At 36.5% G+C, this 21,589-nt stretch overlaps 2 protein-coding genes across 9 annotated transcripts in view; both read right to left on the bottom strand.

Annotated features, from left to right (window-relative positions):
- mapkbp1 (mitogen-activated protein kinase binding protein 1) overlaps positions 1 to 16,890 on the bottom strand; it is a 111,687-nt gene extending 94,797 nt beyond the window's left edge. For all 8 annotated transcript variants that reach the window (XM_087289780.1, XM_087289784.1, XM_087289781.1 and 5 more), the window contains exons 1-2: positions 16,419 to 16,890; positions 4,255 to 4,346 (exon numbers count right to left, since the gene is read on the bottom strand). In XM_087289780.1, the coding sequence (XP_087145906.1) occupies positions 4,255 to 4,346; positions 16,419 to 16,532 (206 nt within the window). In that variant the 5' untranslated portion in view covers positions 16,533 to 16,890. The remainder of the gene's footprint in view (positions 1 to 4,254; positions 4,347 to 16,418) is intronic.
- A 3,397-nt stretch (positions 16,891 to 20,287) lies between these two features.
- On the bottom strand, positions 20,288 to 21,549 carry LOC147833018 (S-geranylgeranyl-glutathione receptor P2RY8-like). The gene has a single exon (XM_087290081.1). The coding sequence runs from the start codon at positions 21,547 to 21,549 to the stop codon at positions 20,428 to 20,430; it is 1,122 nt and encodes a 373-aa protein (XP_087146207.1). The 3' UTR covers positions 20,288 to 20,427.
- Positions 21,550 to 21,589: the final 40 nt, after the last annotated feature.

Below are 21,589 nucleotides of genomic sequence, written 5' to 3'. Positions count from 1 at the left end.
CGCATGGTTCAGGATTGGTAGAGCTACGCATCGATGAATTTGCTCTTCAGTGTTTGAACTCTCAGTAATGATTAAATCACACTGAACTGAGCTAAACTGAACTGAACTTAAACACTAAAACCTGAACCACACTGTTCCAGTTACTATGACCATTTATGTGAAGCTGCTTTGACACAATCTACATTGTAAAAGCGCTATACAAATAAAGCTGAATTGAATTGAATTGAAAATACTAATGGTATGTTCTGTAGACAATCGAAAAAAAATATTGCTTAAGGGGACTAATAATATTGACCTAAAAAAAATAAAACTGCTTTTATTCTAGCCAAAACAAAACAAATAATACTTTCCCCCAGAAAAAAAAATATTATAGGAAATACTGTAAAAAAAAATGTATTGCTCTGTTAAACATCATTTGGAAAAATTTTGAAAAAGAAAACAAAATTCTCATCAAGGGCTAATAATTTGCTTCAACTATATATTCAAAATCTCTCCAGATCAGCAGTCACTATTGAATAATTTGATGTATCATTGTTTAATATGAATATTAATGTCTTTGTACTGACCCCAATCTTTTACTGTATGCCTGTTCAGTACAGTGCATTCTTTGATCACTCCAAATCTCCAAATCTCTCCTCCTTTGTAGGAGGACAACATGGTATGGCAACTAAGAACTGAGTCCAGAGCGCAAATGCTTAACTGTTTAATCAGATTACAAGCATCATGTGATGATTAGTAACAGAAAGTGTTTCTCCTTGATATACATTGCTGAAATACCACTGACTATAACTATAGTAAAGATTTGCAGCTATAATCCGTTCCATTTAATGTACAGTTGAATTCAGAATTAATAACCCCCCAGATTTCTTTTATCTTTGCCATGATGACAGTTCATAATATTATACTAGATCTTTTTCGAGATACAAGTATTCAGCTTAAAGTGATATTTAAAGGCTTAACTAGGTTAATTAGGCAAGTTAGGGTAATTAGGCAAGTTATTGTATAACAGTTTAAGAGGGCTAATAATATTGACCCCAAAATGGTTTAGAAAAATTAAAAACTGCTTTTATTCTAGCTGAAATAAAACAAATTAGACTTTCTCCAGAAGAAAACATATTATAGGAAATAATACAGTGAATTCCTTGCTCTGTTAAACATCATTTAGGAAACATTTGAACAAATTCACAGGAGGGCGAATAATTTTTAATGATCAAAAAATACTCTAAATACTCTAATCTAAAATACTAGAAAAAGTTGTTTCCACTCAATTATGCTCTTATCTGCAGACGAACAATATTTTTGAAGTGTTTTAGTCAGGTTTCAGGGCTCACTACAGTACAGAAACCGCCTTAGTGAAAATAACCAACGATTTACTCTTAGCTGCTGACCGAGGGTGCGTCTCGCTATTAGTGTTACTCGATCTTAGTGCGGCATTTGATACCATTGACCACAATATCCTCATAAATCGCTTAAAGTCTACAGGTGTCCAGGGACAGGCTCTACAATGGTTTAAGTCATACTTAACTGACCGCTACCAGTTTGTGAATCTTAATGGACAGCCTTCACAAGTCAGCCCAGTAAAGTATGGGGTGCCTCAAGGATCAGTTTTAGGCCCTTTACTGTTTACAATTTACATGCTACCTCTGGGAGACATTATTAGAAGACATGGGATCAGCTTTCACTGCTATGCAGATGATACTCAATTATATATTTCCACTAAACCTGACGAGACGTCTGAACTTTCTAAACTAACTGAGTGTATCAAAGACATCAAAGACTGGATGACCAACAATTTTCTTCTCTTAAACTCAGACAAAACAGAATTATTACTTATTGGGCCTAAATCTTGCACACAGCAGATCTCGCAACTCAATTTACAATTAGAGGGATACAAAGTTAGCTTTAGCTCTACTATAAAAGATTTGGGTGTCATATTAGACAGCAATCTAACTTTTAAAAACCATATATCCCATGTCACAAAAACTGCCTTCTTTCATCTGAGAAATATCGCTAAATTACGAAATATGCTATCCATCTCAGATGCAGAAAAGCTAGTCTATGCTTTTATGACTTCGAGGCTGGATTACTGTAATGCTCTATTTGCTGGCTGCCCAGCATCCTCTATTAACAAACTTCAATTAGTACAAAATGCAGCAGCCAGAGTTCTGACCAGGTCTAGAAAATATGATCATATAACCCCAATTTTATCCTCCTTACACTGGCTGCCTGTTAAATTTCGTATTGAATTTAAAATATTACTTCTCACCTATAAAGCTCTAAATAATCTAGCTCCTGTTTATCTAACCAACCTTCTGTCTCGCTACGAACCAACTCGCTCTTTAAGATCTCAAAATTCAGGGCTTCTGGTAGTACCTAGAATAGCAAAATCAAGTAAAGGAGGTCGAGCCTTCTCTTTCATGGCTCCTACACTCTGGAATAGCCTTCCTGGTAATGTCCGAGGCTCAGACACACTCTCCCAGTTTAAAACTAGATTAAAGACCTATCTGTTTAGTAAAGCATACACTCAATGCATCACCTAGCGGGTTCCACACTGGCTTCTACATCTTGCTTATATACACTATGAACAGCAGCTACGCTAATTATTCTCTTTATTCTCTATTTTCACCTGGGGATACTCATCCCGAGGTCCTCAGATTAGGCGGAGTCACTGATTGGATCCAAGACCAGCGACGTGATGATCCCAAGGATTCCATATCCGGGACCAGGCCATATCCTGAGCTGCTGCTGCGCTGATGGTCGTGGGGAGTGGAGAACATGTGTCTGATTCCAGCGACGCTCCAGGGACAGACGAGTCTTCATTGAGGCCATCTTCCAGCATAAACCACGGCGAATGAAGTTCTGCACAAGACTTTTGGCCAGCGGAGAAATTAAAATGGTCGTGCACAACTAAGTCTGGTTCTCTCAAGGTTTTTTTTCTTCACTCCCATCAGGTGAAGTTTTTTTTCCCTGTCCGCTGTCGCCACTGCCTCGCATGGTTCAGGATTGGTAGAGCTACGCATCGATGAATTTGCTCTTCAGTGATTGAACTCTCAGTAATGATTAAATCACACTGAACTGAGCTAAACTGAACTGAACTGAACTTAAACACTAAAACCTGAACCACACTGTTCCAGTTACTATGACCATTTATGTGAAGCTGCTTTGACACAATCTACATTGTAAAAGCGCTATACAAATAAAGCTGAATTGAATTGAATTGAATTGATCAGCCTCGTTCATATACAGTTTCCAAAGCACAGCAAATAATACAATTACAGTACAAATCTGTAGTGGAAGTCAACTAAACCACCAACACATACTAAATGGGTAGAAAATGTCATGGCGTATCTAAAGCTTGAAAAACTTAAATATAGCACCCAGGGCTCAAATAATAGATTCTTCAAAGTTTGGAGACCCTTCCTGTCATATTTTGAGAACAGATTTATCCCAAATACTTGAAATGTAAGCTCCCCCCCCCAAATTTTTATTTATTTTTATTTTTTTATTTTTTTCGTGCCTTTTTACCTTTCTCTTTTTAATTAATATTATTTCACCTTGTATTTGTTTTCTTTTTTTATGTACCTTGTTCTTGTATATGCTTGAGTTGCTCTGTTAAAAGTTCAATAAAAAGATTTGTCTACTACAGTACAAATCTGTGAAAAAATAACAACTTAAGGTGAGTAGAGTAATGCAGATGTAAATCCCTAGGCCAGGTGCACATTTCCAGAGATAAAAAAAAAAGAGCCCAAGCAGTTTTTATTCTTAGTAGTGCCCTACTTCAGTCCATTTAGATGGTGAAAGTCTCTAAATCAAGCTGCATTTGTGCTTTAGACAGAAAACGAAGCCCTTATATGTTGAGTTTTGAACTTTTTCTCCAATATAATACATTGCATCTCAAAAAGAACACACTCAAAATCCTTTTTCAGATCCAGCACTTCCTGTTTGCACCACACCTAACTTCCTCCAGGATCCCTCGCTTGTTATCAGACCGTTATCTCTCTCCCCCTTTCCTCTCTGTGGTTTCTTTCTCAAGTTCGCCAATAGGAAATACTTCCATTGTTTCTTTCTGAATGACCAAATTCACAAGACGCACTAAAGGCTCTGTTTTTAGAAATGTTCTACAATATGCGAGTCTGCGAGGTGAGATCTGACTCAGCCTCAAAAGGCATAATTTCATTAGCTGGATCCTGCAGGTTATTTAAAGCTTGTGCCTCATAAAAGAATGCTAAAAAGGATTGAAGTTGAGTTACTCACCCGGCAGGGTAGGCAATTAGTCCTGAGTGCGGGTCACACGCCAAAGCACGACTCCCAGCAGAAGTGATTCCTAGAACTTTCTCCAACGTCACCTGTGGAATCACATGGTAAAAAGTTAGAACGATGGATGGATGGGTGGATGGATGGATGGATAGATGGATAGATAGATAGTAACGGTGTCATGATCCTTCAAATCCTCGATTCGATTACATTTTCGATTCTAAAGGCACGATTCGATTTGATTTTTGATTATGAATAATGAATTAATTAATGACCAATTAATTATTTGTAGCCTACCGTTTAAACTACCTGACCTGCATGGTCTTTGTTTTACCCATACATAAATCATACAGTAAATGAATAAAGGCAAGATACACACATAATTACCACCTGTCAATCACTTTTTTCTGCGGGACTCGTGAGTAGGCAGTGATCTGTGTCGTTATAATGGCGTCGGTAAAAAAGACGCACAACCAACAGGAACCAGCCAACAGTATCTGAGGTGTTCGCTAAAATGACTAAGTACAAGTGAGTGAAAGATTGAAGCAGTCCTCTGACTGCCTGGACCTGCTGTCTCGAGCGCATGGCTGTGTGTGCGTCTGTGTCTGTGTGGTCACGTGATGTGCATTTTCAGAGGTAGAGAGGAAGGAGGGCTGCTCAGAAATGCTACACGCCACTGTGGATGTCAAATCGTTGTCGTTCTAAAATGCCATTTAAAAACAAAGAGAGTGTAAACAGGGCCTGAGTGTGTACTTTTCGCGAGCGAATTTGCAACGAGGGCGGGCGGAGGATCGCAATGCCGGTGTTGTCTATCGGACGAACCGTACGTAATACGTACATAGCAGAGCTTGCAAAACTGTGTTTTTTTTGTCGACAACACAAACGTTGTCAACATAACTCACTGGAAATCCAAAATGCTTCCACACCGGCGACTTCATTGAAAGAGGGGAGGGTTTAAGTTCTGTCGACGGGTCTCCTGCTTCTGCAGTTTAACAAGCACTTCAACAAGCCTGTTTTTTTCCCGCTTGGCAAGCCAAGCTGATGTGACATGGGGGCGTGGCAGCATCGACGATTCTATTTTTTGATTCGATAATCGAAATTGAGCCTAAATTTCGATCGATTTCGATAAAAAAAATCGAAATCGTGACACCCCTAATAGATAGATAGATAGATTAGTCTTCAACTGTACGTAATTATAAATGAAATGGTTCATATTTTAAATCAGGGATTCTAAAACTTTTTAGTCCGCGGCCCCTAAAATAACAACTGCATAGACTTGCTTCCTCTACTATGCTCAGAGGTGGTTATAAACATACAAATAATGCACACACACACACACCAACATGAACTATATAAACACAAGCATATTAACAACACAAAAAAGTGCAACAGTTTAACAACTGTATAATATTTATAGTCATTATTCATTTGTTTAATTTAATATTAACCTTTCTTAATGAGAATGGTGGGCACAATGTTTACAGCATAAGACTATCTTGGCTTAATTTTGGAGATCGCCGCTTGGAGATTATCCTCCATGTTCAGTCGTGGGCTTTATTTCTAATGTATGTGAGAGCCATAAAGGTGTCAAAGTTAAACATTGTGCCGTAAAATCAATCTTCTGCAACTAACGATATTGCTGTGTCGTTAATATAGCATAATAACCACAGGGGTCGCAATCCAATGGAAAAAAATGGAAAGGCTGATGGCTCATTATTTGCATGTTGTTTCTATGTAACTATTAAATATTAAGTACTTAAATATTATAAGTTAAAAACTATCTTTTTATCTTTTGTACACTGAAAAAAATTATTCAAAGAAGATTTCTTGGATTTACTGCATTTTATTATGTTAAAAGGTTGTAAACTATTTATTTGGGCTGAATTAAAACTAACAAATTAAGTTGAACATTATCAAACTTTATTTGTTTGCTTAAATTCAACACAAATAAATAGTTTACAACCTCTTAACGTAATAAAATGCAGTAAATCCAAGGACTCATCCTTGAATATTTTTTTTCAGTGTAGGGTATGGATAAAATATGGTCATTCTTATAGTTTAATAACATATGTGAGATTTTTAGAAATCACCAAGCGACCCCCCTCATCGTTTCTTAACCCCCACTTTGACAACCACTGTTTTAAGTGACTGACATTTTCATAAACCAAAATGTTTTTTTACAAGATGAAAATGATTTTTTTTTATTTGTGCAAAATTCCAGACACTTTTCAGCCACCTTAAAATCTAAATATTTTCATATAACATTGTGTATATTTTATGCGATTTTTCTCAGTTTTAAGTTCAATAATTCAAGTAGCAATAAAAAAATGGTTGGAGAAAATTTTAAACACTTAAACGAAACAGCTTTATTACATTAGTAACTAAATATAGTCAATGTTTGCCCATAAATTGCTTGGCTATAAAATACCCAACATGTCTATTAAGCCATTAACAGATGACCAACTTAAATGGCTAATTATAAATTCACCAATTATAAAAAATAGTTTATTATGCAAGACTCTGTTTAGAAACCTGAGAGACTTTAAATGCCCAAAGGCTTAGTATGAGTATGAGTCCGAAATGACTCCACTATAATGCTCCAAAATAGCGTTGTCATCAGTAAATGGAAATTATGAGCAAGCAAATTTTCCATGAGGCATTTGTAAAGTACAGAAGGACTTCTTAAAGCAACACGCTGAGGCAAAAGCACAAACTGGAGCGTCACAAATCAGTAAACAAGCTGAGAAACATTTTACTAGCATTTTCATGGCAGGATCCTGTTGCAAAACAGCTGCATAAATGCTGAGTCATAGCAATGTGGTTCAAATGCAATTATTAGGTGAAACAGCAAGCAATTACATAAAGATGTTGCTATTGTGCTTATATTGTAAAATATGTATGAGACAAAAGCATAATGGTGTAATCTTTGAAAGAACAAGGTGTTTTCACCATTTTAAGTGTGTAAAAGACCGGATTACTAAACATCTGCACGTGCCAATTCAATATCAGATACATTCTTTCATTAATTCCTCCAGCTAAGTAGTGCCTTATTTATCAGGGGTTAACCGCCAACCGACAACTATTACGGCATACATTTTACGCAGCGGATGCCTTTCCAGCCACAACCCAGAACTGGAAAACATCCATATACTCTAACATTCACATATACACACATACACTACGGCCAATTGTTTTGTTTACCCAATTCACTACACCGCATGTCTTTGGACTGTAGAGGTAACTGAAGCACGCAAAGGAAACCCACGCCAACATGAGGAAAACACACAAACTCCACACAGAAATGCCAACTGACCCAGCCGAACTTGAACCAGCAACCTTCTTGCTGTGAACAATGAACTAACTACCGAGCTATTGTGCCACCCAATATAAGAAACATTCATTCATTCATTTTCTTGTCGGCTTAGTCCCTTTATTAATCCGGGGTCGCCACAGCGGAATGAACCCCCAACTTAACCAGCAAGTTTTTACGCAGCAGATACCCTTCCAGCCGCAACCCATCTCTGAGAAACATTCACACACACACACACTACGGACAATTTAGCCCAACAAATTTACCTGTATCACATGTCTTTGGACTGTGGGGGAAACCGGAGCACCCAGAAGACGCAGAGAACGCAGAGAGAACATGCAAACTCCACACAGAAACGTCAACTAAGCTGAGCCTCGAACCAGTGACCCAGCGACCTTCTTGCTGTGAAGCAACAGCACTACCTACTGCGCCACTGCTTCGCCACACCACTTAAAGTTGTTAAGCTAAATAGGCTATATGCCGAGCTAGTGCTGTTCCCATGCTGATACACTTCCGGTGACCTGTTATTGTGAACTTTTTTCCATTTTATACGGTTCCTTTTACAGCATCGATGTTGTAATGTCATTAAAATACATTCAGTTAAATAAACTTTAGCATTTATTTGGTTGCTCAAGCATAAAACGAGATAAAAAAGCTGTTTACTCGCACGCGCCCGTCAGAATATAAGATCTCAAAATTCAGGGCTTCTGGTAGTACCTAGAATAGCAAAATCAAGTAAAGGAGGTCGAGCCTTCTCTTTCATGGCTCCTACACTCTGGACTAGCCTTTCTGATAACGTTCGAGTCTCAGACACACTCTCCCAGTTCAAAACTAGATTAAAGACCTATCTGTTTGTCTTTGCTGAGGCCATCTTCCAGCCTCCACCGCCGTGACTGAAGCTCTGCACAAGACCTTTGGCCAGCGGAGAAATTAAAATGGTCGTGCCCAACTGAGTCTGGTTCTCTCAAGGTTTTTTTTCTTCACTCCCATCAGGTGAAGTTTTTTTTCCCTCTCCGCTGTCGCCACTGGCTCGCATGGTTCAGGATTGGTAGAGCTACGCATCGATGAAATTGCTCTTCAGTGTTTTAACTCTCAGTAATGATTAAATCACACTGAACTGAGCTAAACTGAACTGAACTGAACTTAAACACTAAAAACTGAACAACACTGTTCCAGTTACTATGACCATTTATGTGAAGCTGCTTTGACACAATCTACATTGTAAAAGCACTATACAAATAAAGCTGAATTGAATATACTGGGGTAAAATAAATGCTCATATTATAAAGATATGGCGGGGGAAATGTAATTTAATGCAGTGCTTCTTGTACAATCTGAGACCCACTTTAAATTGGATATCACTCAGCTAGTGGAGATCGCTCATTTTTAAAGAAAACAGACCTTAAACGCACCGGATTTTGCATTGGCATTCAATTCGCCGGAAGCGCTTAACCCAGGTTACTGGCAAATTAAAAGTCCTATTAGCATGCTTCGGCATATACCCCATTAATCAATTATATAAATTGTGTGGAACCTTACATTTTATTAAGGGTGTACTTCAAAACATTAGTGCATTAACAATAAATTAATTAATATAGTAGTTTACTGTAAAATGTACACATTTCTTTTATAGTTTCTACCATATTTTTAATTCTGGCACCCACAGCAGCTGTTTTTTTGTTCTTTTTTTAAAGTTGCAACCTCTTGCTTCAAAGCAATGGTCACATCCAAGCCGAAAACACTCACACACATCAATCATGGTCACTTTAAGTGCAGCTCAATGGAGAAATGCGAGGAACACCTGGTTTATGAAGCGCTCTCCTCTAAATCCGACAATTAGATTTCTTTACTGTTTTGTAATGTCTATGTTTCACTGTTATTTTGTCCCTTAAAAAATGCAAGTTATAAGAAATCCATGAGCTGAAGTCAGCGTTTAGACTTCAAATGCTACATGTACATTCATTTTTCCGACCGTAAGCCAAATGTCGGCAGTTCCACCACAATTTGTGCTGAACATGCCAACATAAAAAGCACGGTAATTGTAGTTGTTACTTTGATTTATCATCTTTCCAGAGATCTTCTGACAGACCTCCATATGTCCGCTGTCTATTAGTGCTGCAACATCGGAAAAAGGTTGTTTTTTATATAAAATCCATTTTCATTCAGCATCTCTGATGGGAATCTTACTAACAGCTGTGTTGTGCAGTTTTCCAGAAACTTTCTTGCAATCCCTGTATGCAAAACCCTCAGAGAATGGCAAAGTCCTTGAGCCAGAAGTCAATGAACTGCACGGCACCAGGAAGAAAGACTTTGATTTTGTTGTAGCATGTAAACCTGGGAAAACAACGTCCAGTCTTAAGAGCTGAGCTCATATATAGTCTTACACAAAAGCTCAGATCCTTTGTCTGGCGCTGTACACCGGAGATTCAACTGCTTTAGGCAGAAAGAGAGACAGATCGGCTCTTTTGTATGGAACAAAGGCACCTTGACAGAGTCTTTTGCATAGCGCTTAAATACTAGCATGGTCAAGATCTTGTGATCATCATACACGATACTTAGATTAGTAAGTTTTTTTTTTTTTTTTTTTTTTAATGGTGAATTGCAAGTATAATCCCTGAAACAAGGTCATCATGCATCAATATTGCAATGTGTATAGCAGCAATAGTCACATTACATGATATGCAATATTTTTTTGACATTTAAATATACAAAACCATAAAGCATTCACTGTTTATTTCACTTTAATCTTCGTATTATTGCATTTTTCTATGCTTTTAATTTGTTTATTACAATTTATGATAGATTCTCTGCCCTACAGAATCATCTCAATCAATCAAAATAAATACATTTGAGAACACTTTAGGGACCAATTCTCTATATTGACTAGTTGCTTTTTGGCATGCATGTTAATATGATATCGGCTGCTTATTAGTACTTATAATCTACATATTCTGCATGATCTTATTCTACTTCCCTGATCCCACATCTAAACTACCTTATTATCAATTAATAAGGAGCAAATTATTTAATGTAATACAGGTTATGGAAGCAGAAGTCATAACGGATGGTTTGCTAATAGCAAGAACTGAAACTTAAATAAAGCATGATTATAAATTAGTTCCAAATTCGATTCGATCATTTGGTGAAATTGAATAGATACAGTATTTTAGCAGAAAAATATCAAAATATCGCAATGTCCAATTTTTCTAATATCGTGCAGCTCTAGTTTGTAGTAAAGCCATATTCTAATCTCATATCGATGCAATATTAAATTAGCCTTCTTTAATATGTAAATGTACACTCACCGGCCACTTTATTAGGTACACCTGTCTAACTGCTCATTAACGCAAAGTTCTAATCATCCGATCACATGGCAGCAACTCAATGAATTTAGGCATGTAGAGATGGTCAAGACGATCTGCTGCAGTTCAACTCGAGCATCAGAATGGGGAATAGGGTTGTAACGGTATGAATTTTTCACGGTATGATAATCGTCTAAAACAATACCACGGTTTGACGGTTTCGCGGTATACGGTATGTTACAAATGTTACAAAATAATAGAACAGTGAAGCAAATTTGACTTTTTCCAAATAATATATTTTTAGTTACTATAAACAACACCACTTACAATGAACAAATAAAAAAATAAGAAAATAATAAATAATGTGTCAAAGTCCAAATAAAGTCTAAATAAACATGGTGCAAATCCTCAGTAAAAAATAGATATAAATATTTACTATACTATAAATAGTTACATAACGAAACTAGATTCAATATGGAACATCCTTAGGTTTTATGTGCCAGCATGGATATGGTTGTCTATCGATAAGGATTTGGATATGGTTGTCTGCAATGCAGACAAACAGCTGCACCTTCATTTGCGTCTTTTGAAAACAGCAAGAGCAGCAGTTCGTCTTTGCTGTGTCACTGTTTTGTCATGTTTCTGTGCTGCTGTGCATGCAAAAGTACTTAGTATGAGAATTATTTCATGCAAAACTTTTTTTTTTGCGTTTTATTTAGCCGCGCATAAATGTATGCCTATCTCTCATTCCGTGTTGTTCAAAAAGCTTGCTCCACAAACAAAAGCGAAACCTATGCTTATTGGTTGTGATATAGCGAGTTTGAACCAATCTGGGCATGGAGGAGGGACAATGCATCAATGTATCATGTCTGATTTGTCCGGAGACACAGTGACGAGCGTTTCTTTGTCAAATCAGCGTTGTCAAATTTTGATGACGTAACCGCACTGATTCCGGAGCCTCTGGAAGTCCGAATGTTATGTGATACAGCACTGGAAAGCTGAGATTCTCTTCTTTATGTCAATCTTTGAATTGTATGAATCGGATCAGCGGATCAAAAGTTATTAAACATTTAAGAGCAATACTTATTTTTAGCTGCGGGCGGCTGTCTCGGTCTTTAAGGGTTAAAACCGTTGATATGCAATTGTTCATGGTATGATAATCGTGCACGTTCAAATCGTGGTAAACCGTCATACCGGTATATTGTTACAACCCTAATGGGGAAGAATGGTGATTTAAATGACTTGAAGCTGGTTTGAGTATTTCAGAAACTGCTGATATACTGATATATTCACACACAACCTTCTCTATGGTTTACAGAGAATGGTCCGAAAAAGAAAATATCCAGTGAGCGGCAGTTCTATGGGCGCAAATGCCAGACTGGTTCGAGCTAACAGAAAGGCAACAGTACCTCAAATTACAACTCGTTACAACCAAGGTAAGAAGAAGAGCATCTCTGAACAACGCACAACACATTAAATCTAAAGCAGATGAGCTACAGCAGCAGAACACCACACCGGGTGCCACTCCTGCCAGCTAAGAACAGGAAACTGGGGCTACAATTCACACAGGCTCACCAAAATTGGACAATAGAAGATTAGAAGTGGTCTGATGAGTCTCAATTTCTGCTGGGACACTCGGATGGTAGGGTCAAAATTTGGCATTCACAACATGAAAGCATGGATTCATCCTGCCTTGTATCAACAATTCAGGCTGGTGGTGGTGTTGTAATGGTGTGGGGAATACTTTCTTGGCACACTTTGGGCCCATTAGTACCAATTAGGCATCGTGTCACAGCCACAGCCTACCTGTGTATTGATTCTGACCATGTCCATCCTTTTATGACCACAGTGTACCCATCTACTGATGGCTACTTCCAGCAGGATAACGCACCATGCCATAAAGTGTGAATCATCTCAGTCTAGTTTCTTGAACATGACAATGAGTTCACTGTACTCAACTGGCCTCCACAGTCACCAGATCTCAATCCAATAGAGCACCTTTAGGATATGGTGAAACAGGAGATTCAATATTGATAGCCATTTTGGACCAAGGAATATTTCCAGTGCCTTGTTGAATCTATGCCACAAAAGATTAAGTCAGTTCTGAAATCAAAAGGCGGTCCAACCCAGTACTAGTAAGGTGTACAGGGCTCAACAATAAGGACTACCCAGTGGCCCGGGGCCAGTGTGAAAGACACTCGGGACAGTAGACAGGATTGTTACTGGCCCCTATCGGCCAGTAATGTTGAGCACGTTTTTTTTTTTTGTTTTTTTTGTAACGTGGTAACAACCAGTACAACGAAAAGATGGCAACATGGCGGCAAAATTAAACAATGAGGCTAAAAGAAAACGTCTGTTTCTAAAGTCTTAGAAGCAGACAATTACATGGGAACAAAATTAAGAAACTGAAAAAAAAAAAGTCAGTTTGACAAGCCATTTTTATAAAAATTATTTAGAATTGCATTAAAACACCCGCACATTTTTCATACTGCTCTTTCATTTGCATAAAATCTTGAATTTTGCTCATTATACATTTATAAACATATTTAAAATGTTTAAATTCTAGATTCACAGGCATACTTTTGCCATTATTTAAAATATGTGGTTAAGAAATAGCTATTAACCTTTTAGTTTTTTTTTTTTTGGTGGGGCCAGTGAAAATTTTGGCAGGGCAAGTAAAAATCTCAACCAATGGCCCGATTGGACCCATATAAAAAATCCTTAGCGTTGAACCCTGGTGTACCTAATAAAGTGGCGGGTGAGTGTATATTATAGTGCTTGCAACCATTTAGAAACAATAAATGTTTAAAACGGCTTATTATATTCTGGTCCCGTGATACAGCTTGAGTCCCTCCTTAATTGTAAGTCTTACAAAATTTCACGCCAGCCAAATGAAAAGCATAAATCAGATTACTCAGACAGGTAATAACACCTCTCCTCAATGTAAGACATTGTTCATTTTTGTAGAATAAACACAGAGGGGAGAGATGCGAGTGCAGTATGTTAGTTATGGACATGTTCAAACAGCAAAGCTAAAATATGAGCAATAAGGAACCACAGGCTAAATTAATTGCATTCTATTTTTATAGATATAATTTCTATCTAAAAGGCATTTCCAGTCAATTGAAAGCAACAAACTTTAATTTAAAAACTAATTCATTACGAGTTTAACATAAATACATTTTAAATCCCATTGTTTAACTGTTAGTATTATTATATTTCTATCACAACATCTTTCCTTTTATAGCTTTAATTCTAACAACATATCATAAAGACACTCAAGTATAATGGTTTGACTTCCATCAACAGGTCAAACTGCTTTTGGGTTACTCTCTGGGCACTCTTCATGTTCATAAAAGTCCTAATAAACACCATGAAACTTCCCTTACAGTCATGGCTTCAGTAGCTGAAATTCTAGCACAAGTGTGAACAACCTACTGTAATTTGAAAGCTACAAATCATATGCAGCAGAAGGTCTCGAAGTTATTCAAGGCATTCTTCGCAGTTGCAAAACAATCATAAAGTCACAGGGACTCCCGTGTCTGTAAGGGAAGTACAGTCACCAAAGAGTCTGCAGCAGTAAACAGGCAATCTGAATGGAATGCAACAGTCAGGGATGACTATTGCAATACAATAATAGTTACAGTCACAACAACAAGAGTCTAAGAGCTCTTGCAAAAAAAAAAAGAGGTACAGAAATCAATATAGTTCAAAAACAGTATCAATGTTTGATTAAGGAACGCATCACACACTTAGTTGCAAGAAATGCATGCATGTGCATATCTGAACTCAACCTTCACACTTTAGAAAATGTTTAATATACAGTGCTACTCAAAATGAAAATGAATATTTTTATTAATTTCTCAGAGAATATAGGCAATGTATTTTTGTGCATTTAAACAAAACTCATTTATTAAACAGATTTTTTTATTTTTAATAATAATTTAGTCACCAAACATATTTAAAAATTAAAAGATAATATAATTAAATTTAAGCAAAATATTGCTATATATATATATATATATATATATATATATATATATATATATATATATATATATATATATATATATACAGTTGAAGTCAGAATTATTAGCCCCCTTGAATTATTAGCACCACTGTTTATTTTTCCCCCAATTTCTGTTTAATAAAGGGAAGATTGTTTCAGCACATTTCTAAGCATAATAGTTTTAAAAACCTATTTCTAATAAATGATTTATTTTATCTTAGCCATGATGACAGTAAATAATATTTTACTTGATATTTTTAAGACACTTCTATACAGCAGTGAAGTGACATTTAAAGGCTTAACTAGGTTAATAAGGTGAACTAGGCAGGTTAGGGTAATTAGGCAAGTTATTCTATAACGATGGTTTGTTCTGTACACTATCGAAAAAAAAATTCGCTTAAAGAGGCTAATAATTTTGTCCCAAAAATAGTTTTTAAAATTCAAAACTGCTTTTATTCTAGCTGAAATAAAACAAATAAGACTTTTTCTATAAGAAAAAATATTATCAGACATACTGTGAAAATTTCCTTGCTCTGTCAAACATCATTTGGCAAATATTTAAAAAAGAAAAAAATCAAAAGGGGGCTAATAATTCTGACTTCAACTGTATGTATATGTATAATTTGTTTTTGCGAATTTGTACTAGTTTTTGGACCACAACTTATTTTGTTAGAAAAGCTCCATATTTGGCTTTAGTACTAACTAATCTAATGTATATGCACAAATATAATAGTCTAAAGCTTCCTATTAAAAATATTAATTTAAAAGATAGATTTGTGAGGGGTGTACTTATATTTGCTGAACATAGTTCCTTTGATTATTCTAGCATATAGTGTAACATATTTTTATAACATGCACTTTCCCATTGCTTGAAATGTTTAAACTACAATATACTGCATGTCGAATGAACTAAAATCTTATGCTCAAAACTGAAAAGGCATCCAAAAATATATTCAATTATTTTAGATTATAAACAGCAACACATTTCTGAGCTATAAGCATGCATTATATTTTTTTCGAAATGCACTTTACTTGAATTCTTTTGCTTTATATTATATGTTGGTGGCTTAAAAAAGAACCCAAAAATTATATTACACTATTTATTATATATTTATTTATTATTAACAAAGAAATTTGATTGTTTTTTATACATCCTCGTGCATATGTATGCATTATATAGTAACATCAACACTCTCTATGCCTAAAATTTAAATTAATGCAATACACTGTAAATGAATCATGCATAATGCAGTGTATTCTCCAGACATGCCGTTTACCAAAGCTCGAAATGATGTGAGACATGTGGCAAATATAGGTCAGTGCATTTTACAGCCTTCACGCTGTTGCATTGTAATGACAGATCTACAGTATGCCTTTATAGAGTTTACATAACAAACCTTTGGATGGAATCTGACATATTAATGCCAGTTCAACATCACCTTACATTAAACTGCAGAAAATCACAGCTATGCATTATAACACATAACCTATACATATACTGCAGAGTGGAGACAGAGAGATTCATACAGTAAATGCACTGTACCTTATTACTGAGATTCTCTTTGTTGTTGCCAGCTTTACTTCTTCTCAATTTGATGGAAGGTGACCGTAGCAGATTTTTAATCCGACTTTTGATAGTTGTATTTTCCACTGTCATCTTGATTCGCTGTGCTGTTGAATCAGTGTTTCCAGCAAACAAACGGCGGGTCAGCCGAAAGCCCTTCGCTCTACAATCACAGTCGGTAATCAATCACACGATACGCGTTTAAAGCAAGCCATGATCTGATCACAGCCATTTAATTCGCATACTAAAACCCATTCACCGGAACCGTCATCGCGAATCCCCTCTATAAACGCTTTAAATCCCGTGCGGTGTTCCTGTCTGAGTGAGACGCGCTTCCCACGGACGTCCATTCGTTAAAACGGACCATGTTTAGTGTTTCGAGTCAGCAGTTTGACGGTGAGCCGGTCTGAGCTCCGCAAATCACCCACAGTCGTGATACCTTCACCGGTACGGTCTGTGTATTTACAAATCCTACTACTGTAAAGAGCACGCTCATGAATATTACCTCAACAACGATAAAATTGCCTTTTCGGCTATTCTGATTGGCTGAAAATATGACGTAGGGAGGCGGGTGCTGCGCAGCTGACCAATAAATAATCCTGATTTGGGGGACCGCTTTACTTGCTAATGTTAATAAATGGCGTCACTTGGTGCCCCTGTAAAGTAGCGAGATTGACCTAATTAATATTAAAATATGCCTTAGCCATAGTATACTTTAAGTACACAGCACGCATGACTACTTGTCGGATTATACTGCACATATGGGCGGTTGTGTGATACTGCAGTGTTGCTCTAAGGTGTAGACAATTCGTTTACTTTAGGCAAACTGTTTATTTTGATGTTCGAACAACAGGTTAGAGAGTAGGAAACTGAAAACTTTAAATTAGTTTTGACTTTTTTCCCCGAATAGGAACATCCAGCTTTGCGTTTTGGATCCTGGTACCTGGTTTATAGTTTAAAGCAGGGGTGCCCAAACTTTTTCTAACGAATGGCCAAAAAAAAAAAAAAAAAAAAAAAAAACTTGATTGAAAGTGCTGGACCTAAATATACCAAACTATGTTACATTAAAGTTTCCATGGTAACTTCCTAATTTAATCATATTAAAAATATACAGAAAAAAGAATTTACTTGTACCAATGCTTAATTATATATGTTTTACAGTTTATAATGAATAAATACAATAAAACCATAAACAATCTCATTTATGACCAGGGCCAGACAGAATCTGTTGATATTTTTTGACATTTCTGCACGTGATTTTGTAAAAATAAATCTACAAATTTATACTGAATGATTTTAAAGTAACATAACTGAAACTTATATGAAGTAAAAATAATAGGCTACCTTTTTAAATATTTACTTAATGTTAACAATGTGAATCCTATTAGATCCACCTAACAAAGCTAAACAAAGCAAGTATCTAAAATAAAATCGACTAAAAAACAGACAATATTACTTTACAAACTGAATTCTAAATAAATCATATAAGCATTTTCATATTAGTCAATAATATTACTAAAATTAATTTAAAAACTAAATAAATATACATTTACACACAAGTAAATGTATAGACTCAATATGGGCTAAAAATCTGTGGAAATCTGCAGATTTCTAAGCGTGCAGATTCTGTGTGGGCCCATTTATGACACACTAGAGTTAAATTATATATATAGGGATTCATTACCCTCTAAAATATCTGATCAATTCACATTTAATTGAAACATTTAATTTAGTTTTTTTGTAGCTCCGCAATTAAACAAACAAACGGTTATGTAAAATTAGAAATAGCAATCTCTGTTTATAGGTGGCTTGCAGGCCCTAATTTGGGCATCTCTGATTTAAAGGGATAGTTCACTCAAAAATGGAAATTTTGTTAACATTATCAGAAGAAACTGACTTCACACACACACACACACACACACACACACACACACACACACACACACACACACACACACACACACACACATATATATATATATATATATATATATATATATATATATATATATATATATATATATATATATATATATATATATATATATATATATATATATTCATTTATTTTTTCCAGTGGTTACAGGTTTTCATCTTTCTTCCAAATATCTATCTATTGTGTTCAGCGAAATCATGAAACTCATAATGGTTTTGAAACTACTTAAATAGGCAGTAAATATTTTATTTTGGGTTAACTATCCCAACTATTTAAGTTGTTGCTTGCCAAAATGAAAGATAATTGGGTTTGATTTTACAGTAGTGGTTCCTATGTAAACACTGAATTGTTACAATTCTTCAGCCAGGACTTAATGTCACTCTGTAAAGAATACAGATGTACATTATAAATGAAGGAGATAAACTCCATCCATGGTGAACAATGAAGAGTGTTCATGGATTTCAAATACAAACAAATTTATGACAATAAACAAATTCAACCTGCCCTGTCAGACTGAAGACAATAGCAGCTTTTTTATTTACGATTCATCACCTGCCCTTCACACTTGGTTGTAAACTGAAACTCAATAGATTCAATCCTTATACTTTTTACAGTTAACATTTATTAGCTGGAATGACATTTGGCTGGTGTATAACTTTAGTTTACAGCCAACATCAAGTCTGCCATCTAGTGATGCAAAGTAGTACCTTACAACAAGGTTGCCAAGAATTCTGCCAAGGGTTGTTTCAGAGTTGACATATTGCATCAATTGTATTTTGGTTGCGCTGAAATATTTCACTCTACCAAATCTATATTTTACCAATGATTACTGAAATAATAGGACGAGACACAGAGTTTGTTTCCATTGTAAAATATTAGTAAAGAGGATTTTCCAGGATTGTTGCTGAATAGCTGCATAAATAGCTAAATCTACAGTCCATAAATTAACAGTTCAGTTAATATCTGCAAAGTTTTATTTCAGATTTTTAAAAATACTTTTACAAGTTGAAACAGAATAGAAGCTAAATTGTTCGTAGTGTTTGTGTGTGAATGAGTGTGCATGGATGTTTCCCAGTGATGGGTTGCAGCCGGAAGTGCATATGCTGCGTAAAACATATGCTGGATAAGTTGGTGGTTCATTCCGCTGTGGCAACCCCAGATTAATAAAGGGGCTAAGCCGAAAAAGACAATGACTGAATGAATTTCACAAGTTGACTTCTGTTGGGAGTTATTCTTTCCCCCTGCATTTTAACTGGACAGCATATGGCAGTCACATGAGATACACCATACTAGCTGTGCAGTCTTAAATTAATATGATATTTGTAGGATAACAGGATCTTTAAAATTACTAATATGCAATTATCAAAGAAGAAACAATGTAAAATTATACGTTTTTTGACTGGCCATTGGGCTAACTTGTGTTGTTAAAACCTGGCAGCAACTCCTTGCGATTTTTGGTTGACATTTTGTTATATTCAGCAGTAGACTCAACTTGACCAGCATATTAAAGTATGACCAACTTCACAACATTTTAAAGATAGAAACTGTTTGAAATTTATAACAATGAGACAAAGAGATAAAATCTTTACTTGCCTTGTCACGAAGAAGTCATACAGCGATTGTTTATAACAAGGAGTTTAAAAACAATCATAAACAGGGCTGGGCGATAGCCAAAAATCTCGAGAATTATTTTTCATATTGAAGGATAACTAAAAGAGTACCCCAACAATGACTAAAGCCACGAAAATTAAGGGGTCCATTAAATGACAACATTTTAGACCACATTTTCGGTGGCCAAAAATTAGGTATATCTCTAATATCAACACACTTCTAGATTCCCATTGTTACATATTTCTGCTGTGTGATTGGCTCTTAAATCAATATAGAGTAAAAAAAAGTCCAGAACTTATCGTTGTTGTTCACATGAATTTTATTGCGATTCGATATAATATGTAATGCAAACAAAAGGAAAAGCTTAAAAGCATAAGCACAAGAGAACATGAAGACAAACTCACATTTACACACCTAGACATCTGTGGTAATTTCACCAATTCAGGTTTTTTCTGTTGTGTTTTTGGATCCATCGTTCACCTGGATCACTCCGACGGGTTCCTCTGATGGTCCAGCTAAATCTTGTTTCCTACCTACCCGTAAGACCTTTCTAGCCCAGTTTGCCAACACAACCATAGGAGGCGGTTCTCCAGGTCCCCACTGCATGTGGAATATTAGAGGATCGAGACACGCATTGAGACAGTACAGTATTTGGGAGACTTCGGAGAGAAGGTTGACCACCCATGCGACCCAGCAAGCATTTTTACAAAAATCCAAAGTGTAGAAAATGATACAGGCAATGATGTGAAGCAGCTGAGCTGGCACCCAACACACCAGGAAGTTGGCAATGAAAACTGCAATCAGCCAGATGGTCTTGTCCAGGCCCTGCATGTTGCCTGGGCCCCACTGCTGCCGCGACTGCTTCATCCGGGAAATTATTTTTACATAGGACGGTATGATGATGAGCAGTGGGATGGACACCTGAATGGCATAGTAGGATAGGAGATTGTAGGTCGTTTCACTTTCCCTCAATGTAGACACCACCACCGCGCCACATACATGGATGCCATCCTCCCTGATCCAGTAAATGATGTTTGGATAATTAAAGTAAATGAAGATGGCAGTGATGGCCCAGAGCAGAAGGAAAACCAGTACAGTGTTTCGAGGGGTGCGGATCATTCGGGACTGAAAAGGAAACACAATTGCAAGGAAACGATCGGTGCTGATGGCGCAGATAAACATTGTGCTAGAAGTCATCCCGGCAAAGTAAAGGATTTTCACCACAAAACAGAGTGGGCGGCCCATTTTCCAGTGGTAGTCCGAGCAAATGTAGGCAGCCCAGGGTCCTACAGAGGCCAGATAGGCAAGATCACACAGGGCCATGTTCAGGACACCTATGGACCCAATACTCCAAGGTTGGGATGGCCGCATGCAAGCCCACAGGCTCCAGAGATTACCAATTGTCCCAAAAATGGTAAGTCCATAAAAGACAAAAGATATGGAGGATGAGATGTACTTGCGGTTGGACGGACAGTCCATGTATGGAACCAAAGGAAGGGCCAGATCATTGGAGTAGGTGCAGTTCTTTGCCCAAGCCCAAGAAATGTTGTTTACTGCCGACATGTCTTCGGCTCGGTCTATATCATTTGTAAATTTAAAAAAA

Source organism: Danio rerio, chromosome 17 (assembly GCF_052040795.2).
Source record: "Danio rerio strain M-AB ecotype USA chromosome 17, GRCz13ab, whole genome shotgun sequence".
NCBI classification, from domain to species: Eukaryota; Metazoa; Chordata; class Actinopteri; order Cypriniformes; family Danionidae; genus Danio; species Danio rerio.
This window is presented reverse-complemented; position numbering and strand designations above follow the sequence as displayed.

What these genes read in the sequence shown, in the direction of transcription:
- LOC147833018 (XM_087290081.1), bottom strand. Translation starts at nt 21,549, where the DNA reads ATGTCGGCAGTAAACAACATTTCTTGGGCTTGGGCAAAGAACTGCACC.